Source organism: Micropterus salmoides, unplaced genomic scaffold (genome assembly GCF_014851395.1).
Source record: "Micropterus salmoides isolate LMB-PRFRI ecotype aquatic unplaced genomic scaffold, ASM1485139v1 Ms_hic_scaffold_23, whole genome shotgun sequence".
Classification (NCBI taxonomy): domain Eukaryota; kingdom Metazoa; phylum Chordata; class Actinopteri; order Centrarchiformes; family Centrarchidae; genus Micropterus; species Micropterus salmoides.
Window position 1 is genome coordinate 3356459 of NW_024041484.1, and position 26701 is coordinate 3383159.

The following is a 26701-nucleotide window of genomic DNA, read 5'->3' on the forward strand; positions in this document are numbered from 1 at the left end:
CTTTCATTACTGTGTCCCCTTGCAACAATAACAGCAGCCATCTCTGTGCAACACTTGGCGGTTTGCACCTTCCTTTCAAACGTATTAAATACAGATGCTGTTGCACTCACATGAAATTGCTTTTCAGCTTGTTAGATCACATTGCGTGTATTAAATAAATGTATTTGCATGTTACCCTCCCATTACTTTGCAAAATAAAATTGAAACGCCCCAAATTGCATTTTCATTAAGGCAAAAGTAGTAAATGTACAACAGGCGTGTTAATTTGCTGGTGCCATCAAGTTTGCACATGTTTTTACTCACGCAAACCTATAGTAAATCTGGCCTATAGTGTAAAGCTGTGTTAACCGTAGAGTATAGAAATGCATCCCGTGTTGTAAATCTCTAATGCAACAGCAGTCCCCCAGTGATAACCTTTTTTAAATCTTAATTAGGTCAAATCCAGAGTTCAAATAACGTGGCCAGCACAAATGAAGAAAGGCTGGAGTCACCTGTACTCTAAAGGCTCACATGGCAAATTCAGTATAATGTACATTTTTACAGTCATGTCATAATCACAAGGCTGTGTTCATTCACTAGTTATTTTTGTATTCCTTTGCAAAACGTTTTTTTGATGTTAAGAAACTGTCAAAAAGACTTGCTGTATATGTTTCAAATCAAAAGCATACCAGAATATGAAAGGCATTATGCCCCTTAAGCAGCTGAAAGGATTTTAATGTAAAACATCTATAAACAGCAAAGTAATAGCGATTTAAATGGATTAGTGAAAGAGGACAGTATTTCTGTTGCAGCAAGGAGTATGACATGACTTTGTTGTACTGGTGGAATTAGAAATGTGAATTATACTGAATGTATCAAGACAACCGGTAAACATTTAGAAGGAAGTGTTTGTATTAACAAAAGCTGCAATAGCAGAAATCAAACAGGTACGCCTCTGACCACAGGATTGTAAAATACACTCATAAAACAGCTGGAATTAGAAAGAAATGGTCCGTCACTGATAATAACACCTGGTTCACTATGTCACTGAGATAAATAAAGCCTCCTATTTTTAAATTTAATATAACCGGACATTCTTTTCTTTAGGCAAGGTGTCTAATACACCTCAACCAGACAGTGAAACTGTTGATATGAACTGCTATTTAGGACAAATATCAAATGAATCCGATCAGAAGGTTGAGGAGTTCAAGTAAAGCTTTAAATCCAGGTTACTGTCAGTATTATTCCATCTCTGAGCAGCACAAACAAATGTTCACTGAAGCCAGCAAATCCACTTTGCAAATGAGTGAATTAGAGTCCAGAAGGTGCTTTGGTTCTGTGGGAGTGGGCTTAATGGCCCTTCGTGGCTGAAAGGACCCATGTTGACTACCTTTAAGTCTCATGGCTACAGGGCATCTGAGGAAAACAAAAATGTGTCACTTCATTTACACACTTGGTTAGAGAACAAACCAAGCGCCAAGACCAATGAGAAGCTTTGTAAGAGTACTTTACAATTCAGTCTAGGCAGCATTTACAGTTCTAAACACATAATTCATGTCATTTTAGCTGTAACGCCATATGGCAATACAAGTAGTTCTCCAAGGCTGTCTGTTTTCCCCAGTTAGATTCTGATTGGAGAACTTATTGTGTTCTTTAATGATCTTCAACCAAGTCCCCCACCTCCCCTTTGGGAGCTGAGGTTTCTAAGATGTACTGGAGAGAGAGAGAGAGAGCTTCTCTTCTCTCAAAAGATCCATCTCTCTGTCTCTACAGGATTCAGGGCTGCTTGTTCATATTTGAAGCAGAGAAGAGCGGAGGAAATAGTTACAGACTTGGATTAGATACACAGAGTGTGGGCTGCCCCGCTGTTAGTACTGACAGTATCGATTGAAAGACATCTGTGTACTCTTGAGATGCATCAAGACTTTGATGTAAACCCTCACATACTCACTGATATTCTCATTGGGTTTCTATATTAAAGGGAAATCCACCATATTTCACTTACTTCAACAGATTGCTGGGGAGGAAGTGCACTGAAGGAACAGTAACATTGTCCAATGAAGATGGATAGTGGAATGGTTGATGGAATGGATAGTGACTATTTCCATATTTATCTCTCTTGGTGTCGTCTGCTGGTCTCCTATACGCATTGACCACTCAGTTTGTTCACACAGTGATAAAAGGCACATGATTTTGCATCACCTTGTGAACTGTGGCTGGGAATGCGAGTTAAACAAGCGCAAGATAACTTTCAAACTGAGCCTGCCGTAAAGTGAGTCATTTATAACCTTTATTTTATTTAGATCAAGATCTGTGTTGCAAGAGAGACCACACCAGAGTACTGCAGAGAGAAAGGAAACATAGCAAAAGGACAAAAACGTTACCAGACAAACAAAAGGCCAGAAGGAGAGAAAACACAGCAGCACAATCCAAGTTTCACATAGAGATGTAAACTAATAGTAATGGTAGTGGTAACAATACTAATATCAATAAAAATAATAATATAATGATGATAATATTTACAATGATAATAGGACTTATAATAATTGTAGCAGCGGGTTTCAAGAAGGAACATGGGGGGTATGGGGAGGCAGGAGGTGGCTTGCAATCATCGATCCAGACTCCCCTGCTCCGGAGACAGAAACACCTGCAGAAAAGCGACAGCCATCAAGAAAACACAACACTACAGCAGAGGGAAGATCACAAGTTAGGAACATGCATTGATGAGTGGAGAAGTCATTGATACTGCAGTAGAAGATGACCCAACCTAAACTTTGTCCATAGCACTTCCACCATCAGTGGTGTTTTGGTGTCAGTTCGCATGTTAAATCAGTTTCCCCTGTCCTTATCCCACAGTGAAGCCCCTCCCCCTGTCTCCATTGGAAGCCCAGTCATCAGCGCCGGTGGGCGGAGCTGGCGAGCGGCAGGCCTTAGAGCTGCGGGTCCGGGCAGTGGAGGAAGAGAATCGGGCACTGCGCCGGGAGCTCAGCCGGCCACCCAGGAGCCCGTCGGCGCGCCTTCCAAACAGTGGTCACCGTGGTAACCAGAGCCGAACCCATTCAGAGGAGGGCACCGGTGACAATGAGGGTCAGAAAGCTGCTGCAGTGGGGAACAGCTCAGACTGTGTGCAGCAGCCAGTGGTGGATAAGTGTGAGGTGAGATATCTTCTCTGCACTTATGTCACTTTAGCAGGAAAAATGCCTTTTTTGTTCCATCTGTAACACACCACTCAAGGCCTTTTTTATTCAGCAATGCAATATGACCTTGAAGATGTTTTCTAGGAACCGGGGTACCACCAGCACATTGTCATACTATATTATAGCTTGCCTTTAGCTTCTATTAGCCTAATCCTCAGCAGTGATGGTGTTGGGTTGCTGTTGGGATATGGCTCACTGTCAGAAGGCTGGATAATGTGAAAGCTTTAACACAGTCATGCTGTGATCCCCATACTGATAGTACCGCCACATCACCTTTTTAGCTCAGTGGGAGTTTGTCTGGATAACTGGAATAGCCCACACTTACATGTGGTCTGGTGTCTTGGTATAGACTCAGGTTATTGGTTCAGTACCATGAAACAGGCTTACACAGTACTTCTCTGCATTAGCATTAAAACCATTTGACTCTATATTCATGTTTTACAACCTGGGCCTTGTTAGCAATTTGAATCTGGGGCCAGTTCTCATATGTGTTGCTATTGGATGGGTTAACTTGGTACAGACCTTATACCCCTCAAGATGAACTGTGGCAATCCTCTGACTTTTCCTCTAGCACAATTATCATGTCAATATGGTACATTTGTTCAGTACTTTGTTTTAGGACCAAATACTAATGAAAATCCCATCAGCCTCAGCTGTAATTTGTTTATTACAAATTAGCAAATGTTAGAATACAACATGCTAAAAACAGAAGGCGAACATTATACCTGCTAAACATCAGCTTAAGTTAGCATTTAGCTAAAAGCACAACTTCGCAGAGCTGCTGGCATGGCTGTAGACTTGCAGTCTGGTTTAAGTTTATTTAAACACAAACGCAGTGTTTAAATAAACAATAGCAATAGCTATATTAGCCTATAGACCTACTCACTTTATACATAAATGCATAACTTAAATAAACACTATTGATAAGGATTCCTTAAATGTATTTTTTCAAAGATAAAGATATGTGAGTGGGACATTTTTTAAGAATAAACTTGTCAGATCTCTCTTTTTGAAAAACTATGTAATGGAGACACTGCATATATTTTGCCATTTCTGTATACATATGTCATTAGCCTAGCGGCTAGACAAGTTTGCAGCCAATTTACAGTTTAGTAAAGCTCTGTAAGTATAAGTTGAGGAAGTACCTCTTCAAGATCTAATGGATATTTACAATAGGTAATTTTGGAATTGGTGCCTTGATTGGCTTTATCATTATCTTGTGCGATAGATACAAGATTAAAAAAGATCTTTCAGGACTTTAGGGGCTTTGTATTTAACTGCTTTTTAATTAGCTATAAGGTTAAAGGCTAGGTTTGGGGATATTCTATATTTTCTTATTGGTCCCCAAGTGTATTCCTGTTTAAGTAATGTTTGTTTTAAACTACAATGACTAGATGCTTTAGGAAATTACTGAGCCTTTATAAAAAATGAAACTATATATTTGTGACTCAGTAATCAAGGATTACACAGATTATTTCATCAATTCACTGAGTAATTGGATAAGAAATACTTTTGCTTAGCGCCCCCCGGTCGCGGGAACTCATGAACCAGTCGGAGAACAATAACAAGAAACGCACGCTTCTACATTTACACTAAGAATTGGGGCTTACGCTTTGCGTAGACCGGATGCTTTCTGCTCACGTGCTGAAGGATTGCTCTCATGCTGTTGTGGTCGGTAGGTTCTGATTTACAGCAGACACACTGTACAGAGCTGTTGTTTTCTTTTAGCCTGAAATTATCCCATACTTTGAACACTTTCTGTCTCTTTCTCTGATCTTGTGACAGTGATAACTGTGTGTGCGAAACAGTGCGCTGAATAGTTATATGGATTAAACAAAGCATAGATGCAAAGAATTATTTGAATTTCTCGATAAATCGTTTCAGCCCTAAACCCCATAGAGAAGTTCATGGCTGATTCCCTGCCAGTCAGTCAGAACTAAAGAAGCCTCTCGGATGAGAGGCGAAACAACGCTTGTCCTTCCTTCCTTGACAAATAGGAGTTTATAGCTGTCATATGCCTGATTTACATCAGATATTTTAACAGAACTGTGTTGCTACTGAGTGGAAAAAGTGGGGCTGAGGCTCCTGACAACATTCTGTACTAAGAGAAAGAGACAAAAGAGTAAAACAAACAAAACTATGTAGATTTAGTAAATTATGTGTATATGAAATATTTACTAGAAAACTGTTGATGATAGATTCACACTACACTACGCATCGGTGGGATGAAACTACTTCAGTATACATTTTCATATTCCTGTATAGCACAGACAGAAGATTCTGAACTGATTACCGTGTGTTTTCTCACTGGCAGGTGTGTGATCTGTGTGTAGTTCTCCGAGAAAGGATATGCCCTGAGATGGTTTTCTTATGACCACTTGCTACTTTCCTCCCACTTCAGCTGTCACTCACACATAGTTCTTGGCTACAGCAAGGCACTGTTCAAAAGCCAGCCTACTGCAGGGAAAGCAGAAGTCCTTCGGGGTCAGAAGAGGAGAACTCAAGAGAGGACATTCTGACGGTAGCACCCTTCCAGCAGTGCTTGAACATGACCCCTTCTCATTTGGAGGGTTATCCCGGCTGCCCTGAACCCTGCAGGGAGAGTGCTGTAGGAACTCTGAGAGGGGAAAAGAAAATGCACATGGAGTTTTGACATGTCAACCTGACATCTGGGAGAGACATTTGAAGCTAAAATTGGAGCCATAACCCAGGGCAGTGAGGCAGAAGTCTAGCATAATGTTCACAGACTTTTAAAAATGTGCTATAGGAAAGGGATTCTTATTTAATCCCCATTGTCAATTAACATTCAACAGTCATTAATGAAATCCTTCACTAATGAGCGAGAGAGAGAATCATTTTTACATATTCCACGTCACTGAAATGAGCAGAAATCATACTAGGAAACTTAAGAAACCACTAATTGGATGGATGGATAGATAGATAGAGAGAGAGAGAAATTGAAATTTAACAATACATTTATTAGGAGATTCAAAAGGTTACAAAACTACAACAAGAATCAGTAAAACAAGATTCACAGAATCCAAATTATCTTGGTACACTTTCAAAGAGCAGCTCATCATCTACAACACAATAAAGAACATTCTTATAACACCACATACTGGAAAAACTTTCCAGATCCTTCATCATTCGTTTAAATGGGCTTTCCACATCTTTACAAACATGAACACAGCATCATCATCCACAGCTTTCTCTATTCTGTTTTTCATATAGACAGCCATCTTTGCTCTCCCCAAAATAAAATGAAAAATCTGGCATTTAGTTTTATTCTTGTGAGAGTACCTGTACCCCAAAATAATAATAATAATCTTTATTTGTAGAGCACTTTTTAAAAACAAGTTACAAAGTGCTTTAACAAGTGTAAAGACAATAATACCCAAAAGACAATAATACAAAAACAATACAAGATAAAAGCAAGAAAACATTGAAAAGACTAAAATACACGTTTAAGATAAATATAAAATAAGGAAAATAAAATAAAAGGGATAAAATAAAGTCAAGTAAGATCAGGAAAGGCTCTCCTATAAAAGTATGTTTTAAGAAGGGACTTAAGAGTTCACTGACTCAGCCGACCTGATTTCCTCGGGCAGGCTGTTCCAGAGCCTCGGGCCCCTGACAGCAAATGCTGTCCCCTTTAGTTTTCAGTCGAGGATCTCAAGGTACGTGCTGGTGTGTATGGGACTAAAAGGTCAGAAATATAACAAGGCGAGAGGCCATGAAGAGCTTTAAAAGTGATCAAGTCAATTCTAAAACATACTGGGAGCCAGTGTAATGAAGCTAAAATAGGGGTAATGTGGTCATATTTCTTTGTTCTGGTTAAAAGCCTGGCAGCTGAGTTCTGGACAGTCTGGAGCCGATCAGTAGATTTTTGGGTTGAACAAGTGAAAAGGCTGTTGCAATAATCCAAGTGTGATGAGATGAAGGCGTGTAAAATGGTCTGTGTCCTTAAAAGTTAACATAGATTGCATTTTTGCTATATTTCTAAGTTGATAAAAACATGATTGAACAAGCTTTGTGGTGTGCTGCTCGAAATTTTAATTACTATCAAACCAGACACCAAGGTTCTTTGCAACAGGCTTAATGTGATTTACTAGGGAACCAGCAGATGGCAGTATTTGATTTGCCATCTGCTGGGACCCAATGACCAGGATTTCTGTTTTGTCTGAGTTCAGCTGGAGGAAATTATTTGACATCCATTTTTTAACTTCACAAAGGCAGTTGTTAAGTGAACTCAGCATTCCAGGGTCTGTGGATCTGACGGGCAAGTACATTTGTGTGTCATCAGCATAAATATGAAAAGACATACCATTTTATTGATAATATGTCCAAGGGGAAGCAGATACAAGGAAAACAAAATGGGTCCTAAGACCAACCCCTGAGGCACACCATATTTAACTGGACAGAATGAGGAGACATAGTTGTTTACAGACACGCAAAACTTCCTATTTGACAGGTAGGATGAAAACCATTCTAGAGCAGTACCAGAGATCCCCACCCAGTGCCTCAGTCTGTCTAACATGATGTTGTGATCAATGGTGTCAAAAGCAGCGCTAAGGTCCAGGAGTACCAGGACTGAGCACATGCCTTCATCAGCAGACATTAAAAGGTCATTGGTGACTTTAAGCAGGGCAGTCTCAGTGCTGTGGTACTTCCTGAAACCAGACTGAAACCTTTCAGATAATTTGTTATTTTCCAGTACAGTGAGCAGCTGTTTGGACACAATTCTTTCTAAAAGCTTTGCAATAAAAGGCAGTTTTGAAATTGGTCTATAATTTTGTGGGAGGGAAGGATCTAAACCAGGTTTCTTTAAAAGTGGGTTCTCGCAAGCCGTTTTAAAATAATCAGGGACACAACCAGTAGATAGGGAGCTGTTAAAAACAGAGATCAAATGGGGCCCAACAGAAGCCATTACTTTCAGTAAAAACTTTGTAGATATTACAACAAGTGGGCTGGAGGAAATGAACATATGTTTAGAAAAAACCTCCCTAAACAGTCCAGAAATATATTCCAACATTGCAAACAGTGGCAGCAATCGAGAACACTCCATGAATGATCCTCAATGAAAAACACTCTCACGATTAGTGCAAAATGGACAGTCATGGCAGATATAAAAGCATTCACAGCCACAGTACCATGTAAAATCCTCCACTGCAGGCCAGCAGCTTGTTTGATCAGTGGTGGTTTATACAAAGCTCTCCACTCAGGTCCAACACTATCACTAAGACCTAAGTGAGCTCTCCATGAAGTGTCAGTTCTGCCATTTAATTTGTCCCTCTGTAAAATCTTAACAAAAGTTTTATATCAGTTTTCTGTTCACATCTTGGAAAGAAAACTCAGAGGAGATCTCACTTTTTGAAAACGGTCCTGTGCGGTTCTTAAAATCTGGGGAAATGTTCACTGAAGGGAAAACATCATTCTCATCAGGTTCAACAAAGCCAGCACAATACTGGTCCAACGAGTCAAATTCACCTCTAGACGAGAGGCATCATCTAAGTTTGCTCCTGTAAGCTGAACTGCATGTCCTAGAGTCACCACATTAGAGAGACAGAACCGCCTGAGAAGAGTTGTCCCCACCTGACAGACTGCACTGAAACGAGATCCATAAATGACTGGTTCCTGAAGCAGCCAGTAAAGTGAGCTGTGGTGTCCCAGCCTCTTCTTTATCAGCAAGCTCCACACCTTAAACAGTCCACAATAGCAAACAGGAAGTTCTTTGATGTTAGGCTGCTTTAAGTCCATCAGAAACAAAGATTTGTTCAGTTCAAGTCCACCTAACTGACTCAGGATAGTGCAAGCCAACGGCCTCCAAACTAAATCAGTAGGACCGCATAGAAACCTATGTAGGAACTGGAAACGGATAGTAGCTCCCCTGCTGCTGAGGTGGATCAGGCCCTGTCCTCCATCGTCCTTTGGAAAATACAGCACACTCTGAGGCACCAAGTGTAGTTTGTCCCAAAAAAAGTCAGCTAGAAGATCCTGGGTTTTGACAGCAGGTCAGGTGGGGGATCAACACATGACAGAAATGCCATAAAGTGGACGAAACCAAATTATTAGTAACAAGAACTCCTGTGTAGGACATCTTGATCTTCATCAAAATCCACTTCCACCTTGTTAAACGACCTTTCACCTTGTCTAGAACATTCTCCCAGTTTTTCAAGCCAAAGGATTGATCACCCAGAAAAAAGCTAAATATTTACCCCCCCCCCCTCTTCCAAATTAACCCCCCAGGCAAGCTTAGTTGTTTCTCCAGTACACTTCCAACACACAGAGCTTCACTTTTGTCCCAGTTAACTTTGGCTGAGGATAAAGAGCCAAACTAAACTACATCCCTTACCAACATGTCAATATCCTTCTGAGTATCCACTAGGACGACCAGGTCATCCGCATAGGCTGACAATTTTAAAGGTGCATTACAACCTGGAATGGTCAACCTCTGAAGATCACATCTAAGTTTATGCAACAAAGGCTGAAATGCTAAAGAATATAATATGCCAGAGAGGGCACAACCTTGTCTAATTCCCCTTTGAACTTGAAAAGGAGCGCTTAGGTCTCCAATTAATTTTCAGCACACTCTGAATGTCACAGTATAAAACCTTAACTTTATCAATAAAACCAGGAGCAAAACCAAAAGTGAGCCATAAATAGTCATGCTCAATGCGTGACTCAATAGAAATGATTCCAGCTTTGAGGCCAAACAGCTTGCAGATCTCTAAATCATCTCGAATCAAAAAAATATTATCAGAAATCAATCTGCCAGATACATAAGTCTGATCACAATGAATCACTTTGCTCAGCCTGCTAACACCTTAGAGAGGAGCTTATAATCTGAGCAGAGCAGTGACACAGGTCTCCAGTTTTTGATAAACTGCAGGTCACCTTTCTTAGCAGCAAAGTAAAGACCGCCCTCTGCAGCTCACAGACGCCCTCCGGCAAGACTGTCACTCAGTACTGCCAGCAGCTCCTCCCCCACTACTGACCAGAAAGACTTATAGAAGTCATCAGGCAGACCATCTATTCCGGGAGCTTTCCCACTCTGCATGCTAGAGTTCATCAGAGGAAAGAGCTTCTTCTGACTACGTTACTCTGCTGCTTAACCTGAGGAAGGCCAGTGTAGAAGCTCTGGGACACTGCCTGCTCCTCTCTGTGCTCACATTTAAACAGGTTGCTGTAAAAACAGACCGCATGTTTACGAATTGCTGTATGATCAGTCAGCACCTGCCCAGTGTCACCCTTTAAACTGTGAATGAAGCTTTTCTGTCAATTCTTCCACTCCAGACCAAAGAAAAAGTGTGATGGAACATCCATTTGGGCTACATTTTGGAAACGGGACCTAACAAGAGCCCCCTTAGAGTGAGGTTGGTCTCCTGTGGCTTCAACTAATGCCTCGTGCATACTACACTTTCAGCCTGACGCTCGCCAAGCTGCAAATCGGGCTAAAAATCATGTAGTGTGAACGAGGCTTAAGTCTCTGAGCTCCTCCACCTCCAACTCCAGAGCTTTAACTGACCACTCACCAAGGCTTTTGTGACATTCTGAGTGTACTGCTAACAGAATTGTCTTATCAGAACCAAAATCCCACCATTGTTATAAAGAAATAATCAGATTTTGTGCTCTGGTTTTTTAAAATAGAAGACAAAATTATCTTTAAAATTTTTGTTGTCCAATAAGCTGTGTTAAAATGCCCATAAGCACTACTGACCCTTACACACTTTATAAAGATAGAAACTGTTACAAATGAGTGAACCAACAGGGCTGATCCAACAACTTTTAAATACATTAAACTGATGTTTAAAACAATAAAAACGATCAAACCTGGCCATGGACAATAAGTTATCTTTAGCATGTGTCCAAGTGTATTGTCGCTGCTTACCATGAAAACCTCTCCACACATCACAGCTTCCATAAGCGGAAGCAGGCGAGTGCGGCATGAGGATCTGCATGTTTCCTGTCCAACCTGCTGTCTTCAGTACAGCTAAATTCTCCAATTCTTCACTGCTACATTTCTCAAACACGACTCTCTCCACTCACACAACTGGAGCATAGATATTAATAAACACAATTTTTACTTTCTCATACACTGCTCTTTCTTTCAACAGATAGCCTTTAATGACCTCTTCAGATTCCACGGACTGAGGAATAAGGTTTTTGGAAAAGAGAATTCCAACCCCACCACTGTTACAAGTTTTATGACTTAAAAAGGTTTGACCAGTCCATTCTCTCCTCCAGTCAGCCTCATTATCAGCAGTACGGTGTGTCTCTTGTACAAAAAGAACATCTAACTTTTTTAGGGAGAGCAGCTTGAAAAGAGAAGCCCTTTTCCCATCATCTCTTGCTCTATTTAAGTTCAAGCTGCCTATATGTATATCCCCCATAACATAGAAAAAAAGTTGTAATACAGAAACAAAACAAGAGAAAGAAAGAAAGAAAGAAAGATTATTAAACTTATTCATCATCTTCTAACTGCTTTTTGACCTTCTGAACTAGTTTTTTTATACGGCAAGCTTTCTCCCCCAGGACTCCAGGAGTTTTAACAGAAAAGCCTTCACTGAATCAAGGACAAGCTGTAAGTCAGGAAACACTTTCTCCACTTTAACATTTTTGGCTCCCTTGGTGTCCTGCAGAAAACTCTATTCATTAAAGAATAGCCACTCCTCTTGTGAGTTCACATCTGTGAGGAGGCCAGAGCCTCCACATCACTCTCCTCATCACCTTCACTTTCACCTGACTGCTGACACTCACTCTGACGAGAAGCTTTCTTCACTTTACAAGTAGACTGACGCTCTTCATTTGGTTTCCTTTTTTGTCATCTTTAGAGAAATCAGCCAACATCTCACTTTCCTCCTCCAGAGAACATTCTGCCTCCCCAGCTTTAGTCTGTGTGTTAACTATATCACTGTTAGTTCTGTCAGTGTGTGACTGCTCACTGACCTCTACTACGGTATCTTTAGTAGCAAAACCTGAAAACGCTGCACCAGAACCAGCAACACCCAAATCCCTTGTAGAACTGACAGACTAGAAACTCCCGGGCCGTCAGAAACTGACCCAGCAGCTCCCAAACCACCGGAAACTGAAACATCAACATCTGAACCATCAGGACCTGGAATAACATGAACAGAATCAGCCCAGCCTGTTGTTTACTCTGTATATTTCCCTCCTGTGAATTCTGTGTATGTTCATGTTCTGAACCTCTTGATGCAGTCTCACTGATATTAGCCTCAGTATTTTGTTTCTGTGGACAGGAGCAGACAGTATGGACCTCCATTCCACAGCCAAAGCACTTCATTCTCTCTGAAGATGCATAAACAACGTAGTCAAACTCTAAACTTCAATATTAAATTTAGCTCCTCAGTGTTATCTTTGAAAACCAGAAACCAACGTGTTTCAGCAGCGGGGATTTACAGCCCAGAGGAATCAGTTTAATTGGTGATATTAGTTGCCCATGCCTCACCGGTTCTCTTTGTAACAATTCGTTACTAATAAACGTATGAACTTTAGACAAAATAATCTTTTTGGCCGAATTAACAAGTGGCACCACCTGTCCTGAATCACCACACCTTGCTCGACAACCACGCTGACTTTATCAACACTATCCAGAAAGATGACAACTCCATTGTTCATTCTGGAAGCAGACTTCACACTTTCATAGTCGACAATTTCTCCAATTGCTAGGCTGCAATCCTCCAAGGAGAAATTAACAGCTGGACAAAGTTTAACTCCGTGTCGGCGCGTGAGCTTCTCCAGCCCCACATTCCCAACTCCGTGAGTCGGCATGACCCAGGTGAAACCGGTCGTCACCGCTCAGGAACCCACCCGCTACAAATTATACAAAAAGCACTACTAACCACAAACAAACAAAACAAATCACGCTGAAACGCGCACCCACTCTCACTGTCCTCCACTCCCAGCATGCACTCAGAGAGAGAGAGAGATGTTCATTTATATACATTTGTATTATCTAGCAAATTATAAATTATGACAAAATTGGTTATTATGCTTTTATTTATACACAACAAATGCAATTAAAATGGCTCTATTGTCAATGCTATAATCACACATAATCTTTATTTACAGAGCCCTTATACAAATCAAATTCACTAAGGCTACATTCAGACTGCAGGCCTTAATGCTCAATTTTCCCCACATGGTTTTTTTTTTTTTTTTGACAGTTCACATTATAGTTTAAATGTGGTCCATATCAGAGTGACCTGCATGCGCAGAAGAATAACACAAGCTCCTTGCTGTTGTCCAGAGGTAAACAAGGAGCCACAGAGATTAGATCTGGTTAGCTCCTACTTGCTAACCCTCCCAATTTTCCCGGGGATTGCTGTATTTCATTGTCCTCTCACGGGTCACATTTCTCACGAATTATGACAAATGTTCACACCTTTCTGTTCTTTTCATTACGGTTTCTGGCGCTGTACAACGCATCTGCCCACACACCACACTAAAGTTACAATCCCTCTCTCTCTCAATTCAATTGGCTGAATGTATAACAACAATATTGCCAAAGCATCATACAAACTACAAGAAAACTACAAGAACAATCAACAAACAACTCTCTTTCTGTCTCTCTCTGTTGCTCTACTGCCTCCGCTCTGACAAGTAGCATGTACGTAACTCAGAAGAGAGCTCGCGGTCCGGTGGAAGAAAGGTAATTTGTGGGCAGATGATAGCAAGGTAGCAAGGAGAGACACATGTTTAATACTGGCTTTTTGAGGAGCCTTTTTTGTTCACCGCGGCTACAGCAGAGCTGTGACAACAGCTGCTCTAGAGTGATGTCAAAGTCGCATCAATTTTAAACTGAGTCTCCAGATCGCTCTGTAACAAATTTGGAACACATATGAAAGGCATGCTGCATGTGAAAAGATCAGATTCCATGTGACTTGGCCTGTTCACACTGTCATAAAAAGATAATTTTCTGTTATATCAAAAAAAGTTTGACACACCCACAGATCCAGGGGACCTATAAGCGAAAATTGTTGAATGTGTTAACCGATGCTGCACAGAAGAGTATATTATTAAAATGGATTTGAAATAAGCCTCCAACAATCTCAGAGTGGCATAAGGTAACATTCAACCTTTTGCCTGTGGACCACCTGACCTGGCTCTCCCTAGGCCAAGGAAGGATGGCTGAATGCTGAGGGGAGGTTTTGTTGTCTGTACTTTATTTCTATTTTATGTATACCGTCATGCTTGTGACCTAAAACTGTGATAGGACAACCTACTCCTGGGCAAATAAATGTGGACTTGCTGCTACTTGAAAATCTTTATTGCCGTGAGAACGCAATATTGAAGGTGACTCAGATGAACATTATTAAAAATTCAGCACTTGTCCTATCTGGAATTTGGTGGCAAACGGTCAGGGGACACTGTTCTAGAGATTTTAATATTTTAATAAAACTGAAACTATAAAGTGACGGGCCCACCAAAAATCTTATAACCTCGTTATTTTGTAATTTTGACCATCATTCCTGATGGCTGTGATAACATCTTACACACAAACTTCATTGCTGGGTGCAAAGTGACTCTGCTAAACACAGCATGGGCCACACAAGATAAGGCGTCCACAAAATCATCCTCACTGCTTGACGACTCCACTGTGTCTGGTATCGTGAATTTTCACAATGAATTAAAATAATTTAACACACCGGACTTTTTTGATGACTGATTAAAAAAAAACATAAAACATATCTATGAAGATTCTCAGTCATCCAGGTCATAGTTATCCAACGAAGGTTAAAATGAAGGGCAACTGGACTTGGTTGAAGCTACTGGAAGACGTTTCGTCCCTTATCCAAAGGACTTCTTCAGTTCTGACTGACTGGCAGGGAAACTCAGCTATTTAACCTCAGTGGGGTCGTTATCTCGGGTCATCGATACCGCTGGTTCGTTAGTGTTCCTTGTTGCTGTGACGACAGTCGTTACAGTCGTCGAGACTACCTGTGGCCAAGACTGAACGACCATCGTTGGTATCTTCACCTGAGGCCAATAGGTTACGTTTGTTGAGTTTCCTGGGAAGTGATGAAAGGACAGCATTGTAAGTGGGGGATAAGTGGTGGCGTAGACCCCCTCCTCTGTTCAATGACGGCTTCTCAACCCTGGTGTAGATGGCTTCCTTGACACCTCTTTCAAACCATCCATCCTCTCTGTCTAAAATGTGCACCTGGTGGTCCTCAAACGAGTGTCCTCTGTCCTTCAGATGTAAGTAGACTGCAGAGTCTTGACCTGAGGAGTTGGCTCTTCTGTGTTGAGCCATGCGTTTGTGTCGTGGTTGTTTAGTCTCCCCAATATACAGGTCTGTGCATTCCTCACTGCATTGGACCGCATACACTAGATTGCTTTTCTTGTGTTTGGGTGTGCGGTCTTTGGGGTGGACCAGTATCTGTCTTAGTGTGTTCTTGGGTTTAAAAAACACAGGGATGTTGTGTTTGTTAAAAATCCTCCTGAGTTTCTCTGATACTCCAGACACATATGGAATCACAATGTTGTTGCGTTTGACCTTCTTTTCCTCCCCTGTAGTTTTGTTCTTCTTGGATTTTGTGGCTGTCTTCACAAGAACACCCAAGAACACACTAAGACAGATGCTGGTCCACCCCAAAGACCGCACACCCAAACACAAGAAAAGCAATCTAGTGTATGCGGTCCAATGCAGTGAGGAATGCACAGACCTGTATATTGGGGAGACTAAACAACCACGACACAAACGCATGGCTCAACACAGAAGGGCCAACTCCTCAGGTCAAGACTCTGCAGTCTACTTACATCTGAAGGACAGAGGACACTCGTTTGAGGACCACCAGGTGCACATTTTAGACAGAGAGGATGGATGGTTTGAAAGAGGTGTCAAGGAAGCATCTACACCAGGGTGGAGAAGCCGTCATTGAACAGAGGAGGGGGTCTACGCCACCACTTATCCCCCACTTACAATGCTGTCCTTTCATCACTGCCCAGGAAACTCAACAAACGTAACCTATTGGCCTCAGGTGAAGATACCAACGAGGGTCGTTCAGTCTTGGCCTCAGGTGAAGATACCAACGATGGTCGTTCAGTCTTGGCCACAGGTAGTCTCAACGACTGTAACGACTGTCGTCACAGCAACAAGGAACACTAACGAACCAGCGGTATCGATGACCCGAGATAACGACCCCACTGAGGTTAAATAGCTGAGTTTCCCTGCCAGTCAGTCAGAACTGAAGAAGTCCTTTGGATAAGGGACGAAACGTCTTCCAGTAGCTTCAACCAAGTCCAGTTGCCCTTCATTTTAACCTTCGTTGGATACATATAAACATATTTGTATGATATATTTGTTGGTTCGGTATGCAAAGGCCTTTACGTACTTAACATGTCACAGTTAATTTATGAGAGGTACAACGCATTCTGGGAAAGCAGTTGAATATTAGCAGTTCTGAAGGAACTTGGTCAAGTCTGAAAAAGATTTGTAATAATACAGGTAACACAGTGCTTCATAGCAATCAATGTAAAAACACAGACAAGTCAAAAAAAAATCTGCATCACACACAGTGGTGTACAAGGAATATATAAAACAAAAACAAGTCTATAAAAAAATGAAGGTACAATAAATTACGCATCATGCAATGGTTTATAATCAATACATAAAACATAAACAAGTCAATATACGGATAATAGAAAAAATAAATTACACATCACACAGTAATAGCTTTTGTGTCTGAAGTGAGATGAAACTCTGCAAGCCTGATCTCCTCTCACAGACTGTTCCAAAGTGTAGGGCCCTGACAGCAGATGCCCTGAATCCTATTATATTATCCTTATTTATTATTTCTGATATATCAAAATAATCGCAGGTCTCTTGATTCTGACAGACTGCAAAATCTCCTGCTCTAAACAAATTACTTTAACAGAGTTGGTGTCCTAACTGCCCTTTGTACAATTACAATTAACAATTATAATGGTAATTTCCACTTTTGGTTGATTCAGATAATTGCTATGAAAAAAGCTATGAAAATAAGAATTAGTCGAATAGCAAATTGAGTTTTCTTTTAAACCTCTGAAATATATATGAAACTTTGAATGAATATCCTGTGGGAGAATTTTTCAGCAGTTTTCTCATTGTGTTAATGAGCAACAATCTAGGCAGAAATGGATTTTGGACTAAAATATTTTGGCATTATAACTTTAAACTTTAACTTTAAACGTTAAACTTCACAGGTTTTCATACACACGGCATTCCCTTGATGCTTTGAAGTAAGTTCAGGAATGTTCCACTGTACTTTTTGCTAAAATTCAAGAGAAAGTGCGTTTTTTTTTCTTTTTATTTCTACTCAGCAAATTCAAATGTTTTTTTCTACCTTATGACGTGCAGAATGAATTTCTTTCTTCTTTAACCAATATTTCTTTTAATCGATTCCTTATCCTAATAATCCTTCTCTCTTCTCCCGATCTCCACAGACCATCCATGTGGCCATCGTATGTGCAGGTTACAACGCCAGTCGAGACGTGGTGACACTGGTTAAATCTGTCCTTTTCCACAGGTACAGCTATGCATTTTTTTACTTCTTAATGTTCCTACACCAACCCGGTTGGTGTGTGTGTGTGTGTGTGTGTGTGTGTGTATACATTAGTGACTTATTATTATATTTAATGATAAGACAGTAAATGCATTCATAAAAAGGAAATACATATGACAATATGTATTGTATTTTGTTTATTTATTTAGGCATAAATCTGTCAATCCAGTCTAATTATTAACATTTGCAAGTAACTCAATTTATGAATAACTAAAACATAATGACCTGTATTCAGCATTTGTTGGCTGAAAGGTTGTAATGGAAGCCTACTTAGCTTTAGCAATAGTTACAACAAATGAGATTATCAGCAGAAAATATCAAATGTTGATTCAGTGTGTATCTATAATATTTAAATATGTATTTGATGTGAATGTGAGTGTGACTGGTTGTTTGTCTATGTGCGGCCCTGCGATGGACTGGCGACCTGTCCAGGGTGTACCCCGCCTTTCGCCCGATATAAGCTGGGATTGGCTCCAGCTCCCCGCGACCCTGTACGCAGGATAAGCGGCTGACGATGGATGGATGGTATTTGATGTGTATTTTTCTAACTAAGCAGGTCCTGATCCAGAATTATTAAGTTGATGAGATGAAGACCACTCTTCAACTCCAAAAACACTTCTCCTCCTGCAGTTGTAGGATGGTGTTAGCCAAAGCTTACTTATAAAAGCATAGAAACGGTGCTGTCTGAGTACAGACACTGGCTTGCAGAGAGCACATTCACAAGAGAACAGCCAAAAGTTTCCCTTTTGTGATTTCTGGAATTAATGTTAAATGAGAAGCTGTTCTTTGCTGATTAAATAAAAAAAGAGTAGGAAGAGAAAAAGGGATAATAAGAGATCTGTTGGCTTCTGAGCTTGACAAATTTGGTTATTTTACCAACCTACCTGGATAAATAAAAGCAGCTTTCTGACCTTAATCCTAATGTCAACTACACACGAAACCTCTCTCTCTTCATCCCAAATGGACATAAGAATAAAAACTTTTATTATAGGAATTATAACATTAACATTAGCTTTCCACTATCAGTATATTTTTGGCCAGAAGAAAGATATAGAATGGCAAATCGACTTTGAGGCCTTTAGATGCAGCAAAAACATTGAAACAAATACAAATCGTATAGAACTTCTATTTTTCATTAAAAAAAGTCCCATAACATGTATATTACCACTTAGCATGCCAATTTAAGTTTTTTTCTGTTATTCTGAAAATGAGGCATGGAGTGACTAAGCCGTATGACTGGAAGTAAAGAGAGGGGAGCACACACAGCCTGAGTTTCAAAAGGTTCATTTAAGTGTTAAATAGATGATAAGGTATGAGGACATTTGCACTTGAGAGTTAGATGAAAGACTAGACCTCAGCATCATTGAAATGAGGTTCCCGAAATATGACGCCTTCCTAATGAATCAGCCATGAGCAGGGTAGAGTTTACCGATTCCACCCTAATTCACGAGATGACGGGTGCTGGTTAGGACAGAAATGGCCTTTTTTTGTTGAGGACCGGTCACCAGCAGTGTAGCTAATATGCTAAACCCCGCCGGCCCTGTTTAATCAGAAGGGATGTTTAAATGTTGACTCACTGTTGTTTTACCGCTGAGTGACAAATATGTGAGAGGACAGACGCCTGAGAGGTCAGCCTGTTGGACTGCCATTTGATAGTGTGGGGCATTCTGCTGAGAGACTGAACGGATGGGATGGGACATGGGACAGTGATTGTCAAACACTGCCTTTCCCTGCGATAAACTGACCTGCAGCTTTTATCAAATAGCCCTCCAGCTGTGTTTCTTTCATATATTGTTAATTTGTGATGAATTATTGAATATGCTAATAAATTCCCTTTCGAAGCAGGATTTAAATTTATATGGCATAGTTACTGTGCTACACCAGTCAGTTAATTTCCTGCAGCCGTGTGTTGTTTAGCCTACACTGTAAATCAAATATTTGCCACACATTCAGCTCTTGCCTCAGTGATGGAGAGCCCTGTAGAATGGCTGTCACTGTGTGATTGATACTGTCCCACCTGGAAGGGGGCCTCTTTCTGTTGTATTCAGTTAAAAGGGGGGTGGGGGGTGGGGGGTATCATTCTGATCTGTCAAACAGCAGCTGTATATGTTCTGTCAGGATAATCCGAGACTGTCCTCACCAGAAAAACAACAGCATCAGTCATCTGTTTAAAATCTTTAAATGACCTATGTGTTTGTATCATGGACCTCTCGTGGCTGTACAAATGATAACTGCTCTCTGTCAGAAGAAAAAGTGGAAAAGTGGAAGTAGTAGATGTTGTAACATGCTGCAAAACCTCTTTATGGGTGGATGGTTGGACATACAAAACATCTGACGGTTCCTACCAGCAGTCAACATTGGTTCCTTTTAATCATGACCAGAATCTTTTCCTAACCTTAATCAAGTAGGTATTTGTATTGTAGTTTAGTTGCCTAAACTTTAACAGATATAAATTAATAGCTGAGGAATTTATAATGATTATGTGGTTATATACAATGCTTATCATTTTGGAAGGCACTGACTGACAACATTTTGTTGTGATATATGATGAACCAGAAAACCAGAAAATGCTCAAATAGGTTGTTTCGGATTGAAATGACAAACAACCTATTTTTTTCTCAAGGTATGGGCTGCGTAATTCACAAGTCATGAGAGAAGATGCCAAAACATCATCTGTGCGATCAGCAACACACTACATAAGTCATTACAGAAAGAGCTGTTTGTGTGTGGTTTGGGGAAATACATCGATATTATCCAAGTGCTTTGTTTTTCCCTTCCACGCTACAATGTGAGATTGAAAACAAAATTGTATCTAAGATCATATCAACCACACCAAACATGCTTGGTTACAACAGCCCGTGACTAAAAAGATCCTACTATAGGTTTAAAAAATAAAAAGCAACCCACTGCTATACACTAGGGATGCACCAGTGCAATCCACTTGATTGGTATTGGCATTGAAACTGACCTAGGCACATCAGGTATCCACTAAATGTGATTGATCCACATAAAAAACACATTTTTTTGTCAATGCAGTTATGTAATTTAGTGTTTCCGCTATCAGTTAAATTATATGAAAGTGGCTTGATGACTAAAATCTTGGTGCATTCCTGATAATATTGTCATTCTGCAACTTAAATGACATAACCAACACTACCAAAACTCGCTACAGTGTTTCCTTTTCGTAAACTAGATATTTTGGCACTTTCTTTGTGGTGGTTGCTTTATGATACGGATCTCTGGCAAAACACGAGAAAAAGAGAATAGCCCAGAAACAACACTCTTGTCTTCTTGACAACCTTTTAGCAACTACCATAGAAGGTTGGCATTGGTTTCTAATGAGAACGATGGGGCCATGCATAGCTGAAATTGTTAGGTGCAGAAATGCAAGCTTGTAATGAGGACCCTTAACTGTGGTGTGAAGCATGGATGGATTACTGAAGCATGCCTAATGAGCACAGGCCCTCTGTATGAAGTGACTGAATGAGTGAGTGAATGTTAACTCATTCAAATGACACACGGTATTTGCAAATGATCAACACCATATGTACATTTCAAACTAGTAGATCCCAAAAAGGAGCTGTTCATGTTACATGTTTTAGGCATTCAGGTCAGGATATGGACTGAGGTGGATGTTTTATAACAACACAGTCCCATGACAGCTGTACAGCCAGTACCCTGACTTTGAGCACTGGAATCTGTATTGGGAGAGAAATGGTTGGATGGGTGCATCCCTGCTCTACACATGGTGCAAGTAATGGTCAGGTTCAGGACAATCCTTCAATCCTCTCTGAGCAGATGGGCGCACAGTCAATCTGTATCTGTGTCCACTCTAAAAGTCTTAATTGGAACTAGATAACAATATTGCATTATGTAGATTAGATGATTAAATTATCATGGGCCCAGTTTTGATAATCAGGATGTACTTGACATATTTGCTTCCTTATCAGAATAATCCCAAGCATCCAGTGAAAGGCTTGTTGCTGTTTGTCCAGAGGCTGTGAAGACCCTTTCTATTTGCGCTGCTGCTGCCAGCTTGTAAGCAACCAGAGTTCTGATTATGACAGCTTCCAGCCCCCAGTACTTATTGAGCAAGTGCAGCTGACACATTCATTCCCAAAGTCATTCAGCACAAGACACCCCAGGGTGCTCACATCCTCAGCTCAGTGTCACTATGTCTTGACCTGATTTGGAAGTCCTGAATATCTATTTTGCACATTCCCCTTTTCTATGTGTGTGAGCTGATGTAAGAAACCGTGTATACAGGCTTCTGTGAAGGAAGCTTTGGTTGTCCTGTCTGATGAATCATCTCCTTCACTGCACTGTGTCTGCTTTACCAGCCTCAGGACTGACTGCATGCACTCATCCCCAAACTCTATACTTGAAGTTGACCAAAGAATTTCTGCTCAAGCCCCAATTACTCCCTTGTTTTGGAGCTTTCAATCATATAACACTCTTCATGAACACGTTATTTTGTTCTGAAAATTAAAGCAAAAACAATGGCAAGAAATAGGAGTAGATTGGAATATGTCTTTGTGGCCATCATGCTTGGTATCTTAAAGGGTCAAGTCAAGGCTGGACATCATTTAAACATTTTCATTACTTTGGCCAATAATGTAGTAAAAAAGTACTTTTTTGATAACTATACTTAGAGGAATGTAAATGTTGTTCTACAAGACCCTTATATTATATTTGAACAAAAGTGGGTGACGTTCTCCATTATTAAATCATGTCTGAATTAAATACGGATTAAATATTAAATACAATACGGAATTCCTACTGAAAACGTACAGCTGGCCACTGTGGTTATTAACAAACGTTACTCAAACAGGAGGAACTGTGCATTCATTGGGGACCGTTTTCAGCCGCAGATTAATCCACATTTGGTGCTCTAGTGAGTATTCGGAGCAGCAGGACGGTGTATGTGGGATTGAATCAAAATACATACAATGTGTGTGTGTGTTCATGGAGATGAAGGAACATATCACCCAGTGCAGCGAAGTGGCTCACTGATGTGTTTTTAAAAGTTTTTCCGACAACAATGGAGGAATAACATATCTCAGGCTTTGGATACACAAACAGTACATGTTCCTTGGATACGTTAAATTTTGGTTTGACGAGGACAAAATATGTCCATTCCACATCATACACCTCCCTCACTTTCCCTTGTTTGTCTGCTGCTTTACTGTCCTATTTTAACGCTTCATGAACAACTTTTTTTCCCACAGCAATAAGGACTTTGAACTGTTCCATCCAGCCCCCTCCTCACACACCTCTGGCATGCATTCCAATTACCTGATGTGTCCCTAAAATTATTTTGCAGTATTATGTGGCGTGTGTGCTGATGTCCATGTATGTATTATATGTATTGTGCTGCAGAGTTTAGCATACGGCACAAAAACAAATTCCACTGGCCTTAGTAGTGTGACTAATAAACAGTCTAATCTTATCTCATAAAGGTGGCCAAATGGTTGTATTTTTACAAACTTGGAACATTCACGTTCGGGGTTTAACACTGTTTTTATGTCTTAGCAAAAATAAAAAAATGAATAAACCCTGATGTACGATCACTATGATGTAAACATTTCTGATTGGTTAGCCATTTATTAGGCCATTGTTGAATCCCAGGTAGCCTATTTATGCATGTTCAGTAATGTTTAACACAAAATGACAAATTGTGCTGGTTTTATGGTAATTTCAAATTTAGGCTGGTTAGCCTGAACATAGTACAATGTCATATTTAGTCAAAAAGCTAAAACAAATGTATCTACAAATTGGTTAGGTTGATTTTGTTTCTTAAAATTGTTTTCCTTTTCCATTAAATCCAGACATAGTTCCAGCCTACATCACACTGTTTTCCTATTTTTTGCTTATTATATTATATTATTATTTAACCTATTCATGTCTGGGTGTTTGTGTGTGCCCACAGGCGGAACCCACTACATTTCCATTTCATCACAGACTCCATTGCTCAGCAGATCCTGTCCTCTCTATTCCATACCTGGATGGTTCCTGCTGTCAGAGTCGACTTCTATGACGCAGATGAGCTGAAGGTGAAGAACACCTACTTCTCTTCCCCTCACTAACTCCCAGCTTCCCTCAGAAATTGTCAGGAAAGCTGACTGCAGAGGCAGGAGAACAAAGGAGGTTGGATTCAGATGCAGACTCAGACTAGCAGGATGCAGTTCTTGTGATTTATTCCAAAAAACAAAATAGAAATACACAGGACTACTCGTCCAAACACAGGTAGTATACTAACAAAGTAACAAAAACTCCAAACAGAGCTGATGATCAACAGAATAATCCCAAGAATGCGGAAATGGACAGAACACTCAACAATGACAAGGACATGACAAAGGCTGAAAAGAACTGAGGACTTAAATACTGGCTAAGGACAACACACACACATCAGGAAGAGAGGGTAGTCTAGCACAGGTTGGAGAGCCAGGGAACAGAGACAGCCAATTACTGTACAAAACAGGACACGGGACAGACATGGAACAAGGAACATATGCAAAACAAAACAAATGAATGAACAAACTAATACAGAAATCATGAAACCCCAACCAGAAAACCGAAATCTTAACAGGCTAAACCGAGAATAAAACAGGAAATATTAAAACTGAAAATCCAAACCATGACATGCATTCAACTTATCTTACAATCCTGTAGTGCTTAATGATCTGACTGCTACTTTATGTAATTCTTTGGAGAAATTATGAGCTATGTAAACCCTCTTTAAGGATGCTGTTATCTAACTTTAAAACTTTTTAAAATTCAGCCAGTTTAACAGCAAATGATCCTAACCCTGCTTTGGTGTGATGTTTCAGTCTGAGGTGTCATGGATCCCCAACAAGCATTACTCTGGAATCTACGGCCTGATGAAGCTGGTGCTCACTAAGACGCTGCTGTCCGACCTGCAGAGAGTCATCGTCCTGGACACAGACATCACGTTTGCCACTGACATTGCTGAACTCTGGGCTGTCTTCCACAAGTTCAAAGGTAACACAGCTCCTATTTCCTTACTCTGTAAAGGCAGTAACTAGTAGTTTTATCTTGAAACTGATGATGGTCGTTTTGTGCTGATAATCAGTGTGTGGCAAATTACGGGGAGCCCTGTAGTTTTGAATGAACTTCACCATATCTGCCCAGTGACAGCAGTACGGAGTCAGAGTAAAGGTCTGTCATAGCAGCTGTTGGTCCTGAAGCAGGTCTGTCCATCTTTTGCGATCTCTCCTCTCCACACACATTCTCCTGGCTGATTCATCAGTCACTGCATGACTCACCATGTAGGATTGTTCTTGTTGAATCAATATGTGGTTGTTATCTGGATAGAAGCTGCATGTTACATGTGTGATGAGCTTGGAGGAGTAGCTCTCCCTGTTAATAATAAACACATTAATACAGTGTGTTGGTGTGGGGGGGGGTGTGTGTGTGTGCGCTGTAAATTAAAGTTTAAATCTAGGCCTGCAGGACCAGCATAAGGTGTGCAGGCTATAGGGCACAAAGTCTTGTAAGTATAGGTAGGGGAGAGAGGCGGTGGTGAGTCACTGCAAAGATTTATGGGTAGTGCTGTCCGATAGTGCAGCACAGCCAGCAGGGGTTTGGATCAATCTTAATTAGCAGGTGACACCGATGCGGCACCTCTGCCACGCACTCCCTTTGCTGTCCGGTCTGGCTGAACTGTCTAGCCCCATTATGTTTAAAGCATTACAACACTCCACTAAGACACACTTAATAAGTGTTACTCTCACGCTTTAGCTTTCCTCAAATTACCTTATAAAGATGGTTAAGAGAGTTGATACAGAGCCATGATTCAGTCAGCACAGCTCTGATTTTATCTGCTCATTAACTTTATCAAGCTCATATAAGCCATCAACATGTGTGGGATGATAAAATGTTAATTTATTCAAAGAAGCCATATACTGGGACGGAATGCTGGGAGGGAAATTACAGTAAATTCTAAAATACAAGTCAGTATATACAGTATCAAATATTAGTTGGCAGCACTAATAAATAAAGGTGCTATGATGGCTAACATGGGAAATGACTCCCTAGTGTTCATTTTCACTGGACCAACTCCATCAGTACAACAGTCATGTCATACTCAGCACTCAGCTGCTCTCACTCTCACCCGCTATGTATTTCTATTAGCAAAACACTTCTTGCAGAAGTTTCTCATTAAAAGCCTAACAAGTAACAGTTTATGCCCTGCCCCAGCTGCTAGAACTGAATGTGAAATATCTGTGTTGATTTTAGTGTGGGTAGCTTGACACTGAACAAAAAAGTAGAACTGATTTGTGTATAAATTACTGAATGTAGAAGTATTTGTGTTAAAAAAGAGAAACCCGGGTGTGGGTGAGTGGCCCATCCGTACAACATGACTCTGTTGTACGGATGGGATTTGTGCTGTTGAAATACACTGATCATCCATGACATCATGTCTACTGACAGGTGAAGTGAATAACAATGATTATCTCGTTTCCATGGCACCTGTCAGTGGGGGGATATATCAGGCAGGAAGTGAACATTGTGTCCTCAAAGTGAAGAGTTAGAAGCAGGAAAAATGGCAAGAGTAAGGATATGAGCGACTTAGACACGGGCCAATGTCAGAATGTGCGGTGCTGTAAGTAAACTCTGAACCATGCGTACGCACAAATGGTGACACACATGGCAGAAGGATGAAACGGTTTGAAATGAATAGGCCTACTATTGTGTAAAATAAATCGAAATATTAGCTTTGAGTATTATAGGCTTAAGGCCTTTCTGAATAAACAAACACCCGTTTGATTTTCCCTTTAGTGTGCAAAAAAACCACACAATTTAAGATCATTTGCAGGGCACAAAAAGATCCAGATTTAGGATAATAAACACAAACAGAGATCTGTTTCTGCAAACAAACGCCTCAATTATGTTGGACAGTTTAATCCGGAATCATATTAATTAATACTTGCATGCAGT

The 26701-nt window shown here is 40.5% G+C and overlaps 1 protein-coding gene across 1 annotated transcript in view; it reads left to right on the forward strand.

The window, feature by feature from the left end:
- The window catches only part of LOC119918514 (LARGE xylosyl- and glucuronyltransferase 1-like), a 117816-nt gene that overhangs the window by 65886 nt on the left and 25229 nt on the right, over window positions 1-26701 (forward strand). Inside the window, exons 3-6 of the mRNA XM_038739292.1 lie at window positions 2836-3134; window positions 17622-17704; window positions 23670-23793; window positions 24571-24742. Of these exons, the coding sequence (XP_038595220.1) occupies window positions 2836-3134; window positions 17622-17704; window positions 23670-23793; window positions 24571-24742 (678 nt within the window). The remainder of the gene's footprint in view (window positions 1-2835; window positions 3135-17621; window positions 17705-23669; window positions 23794-24570; window positions 24743-26701) is intronic.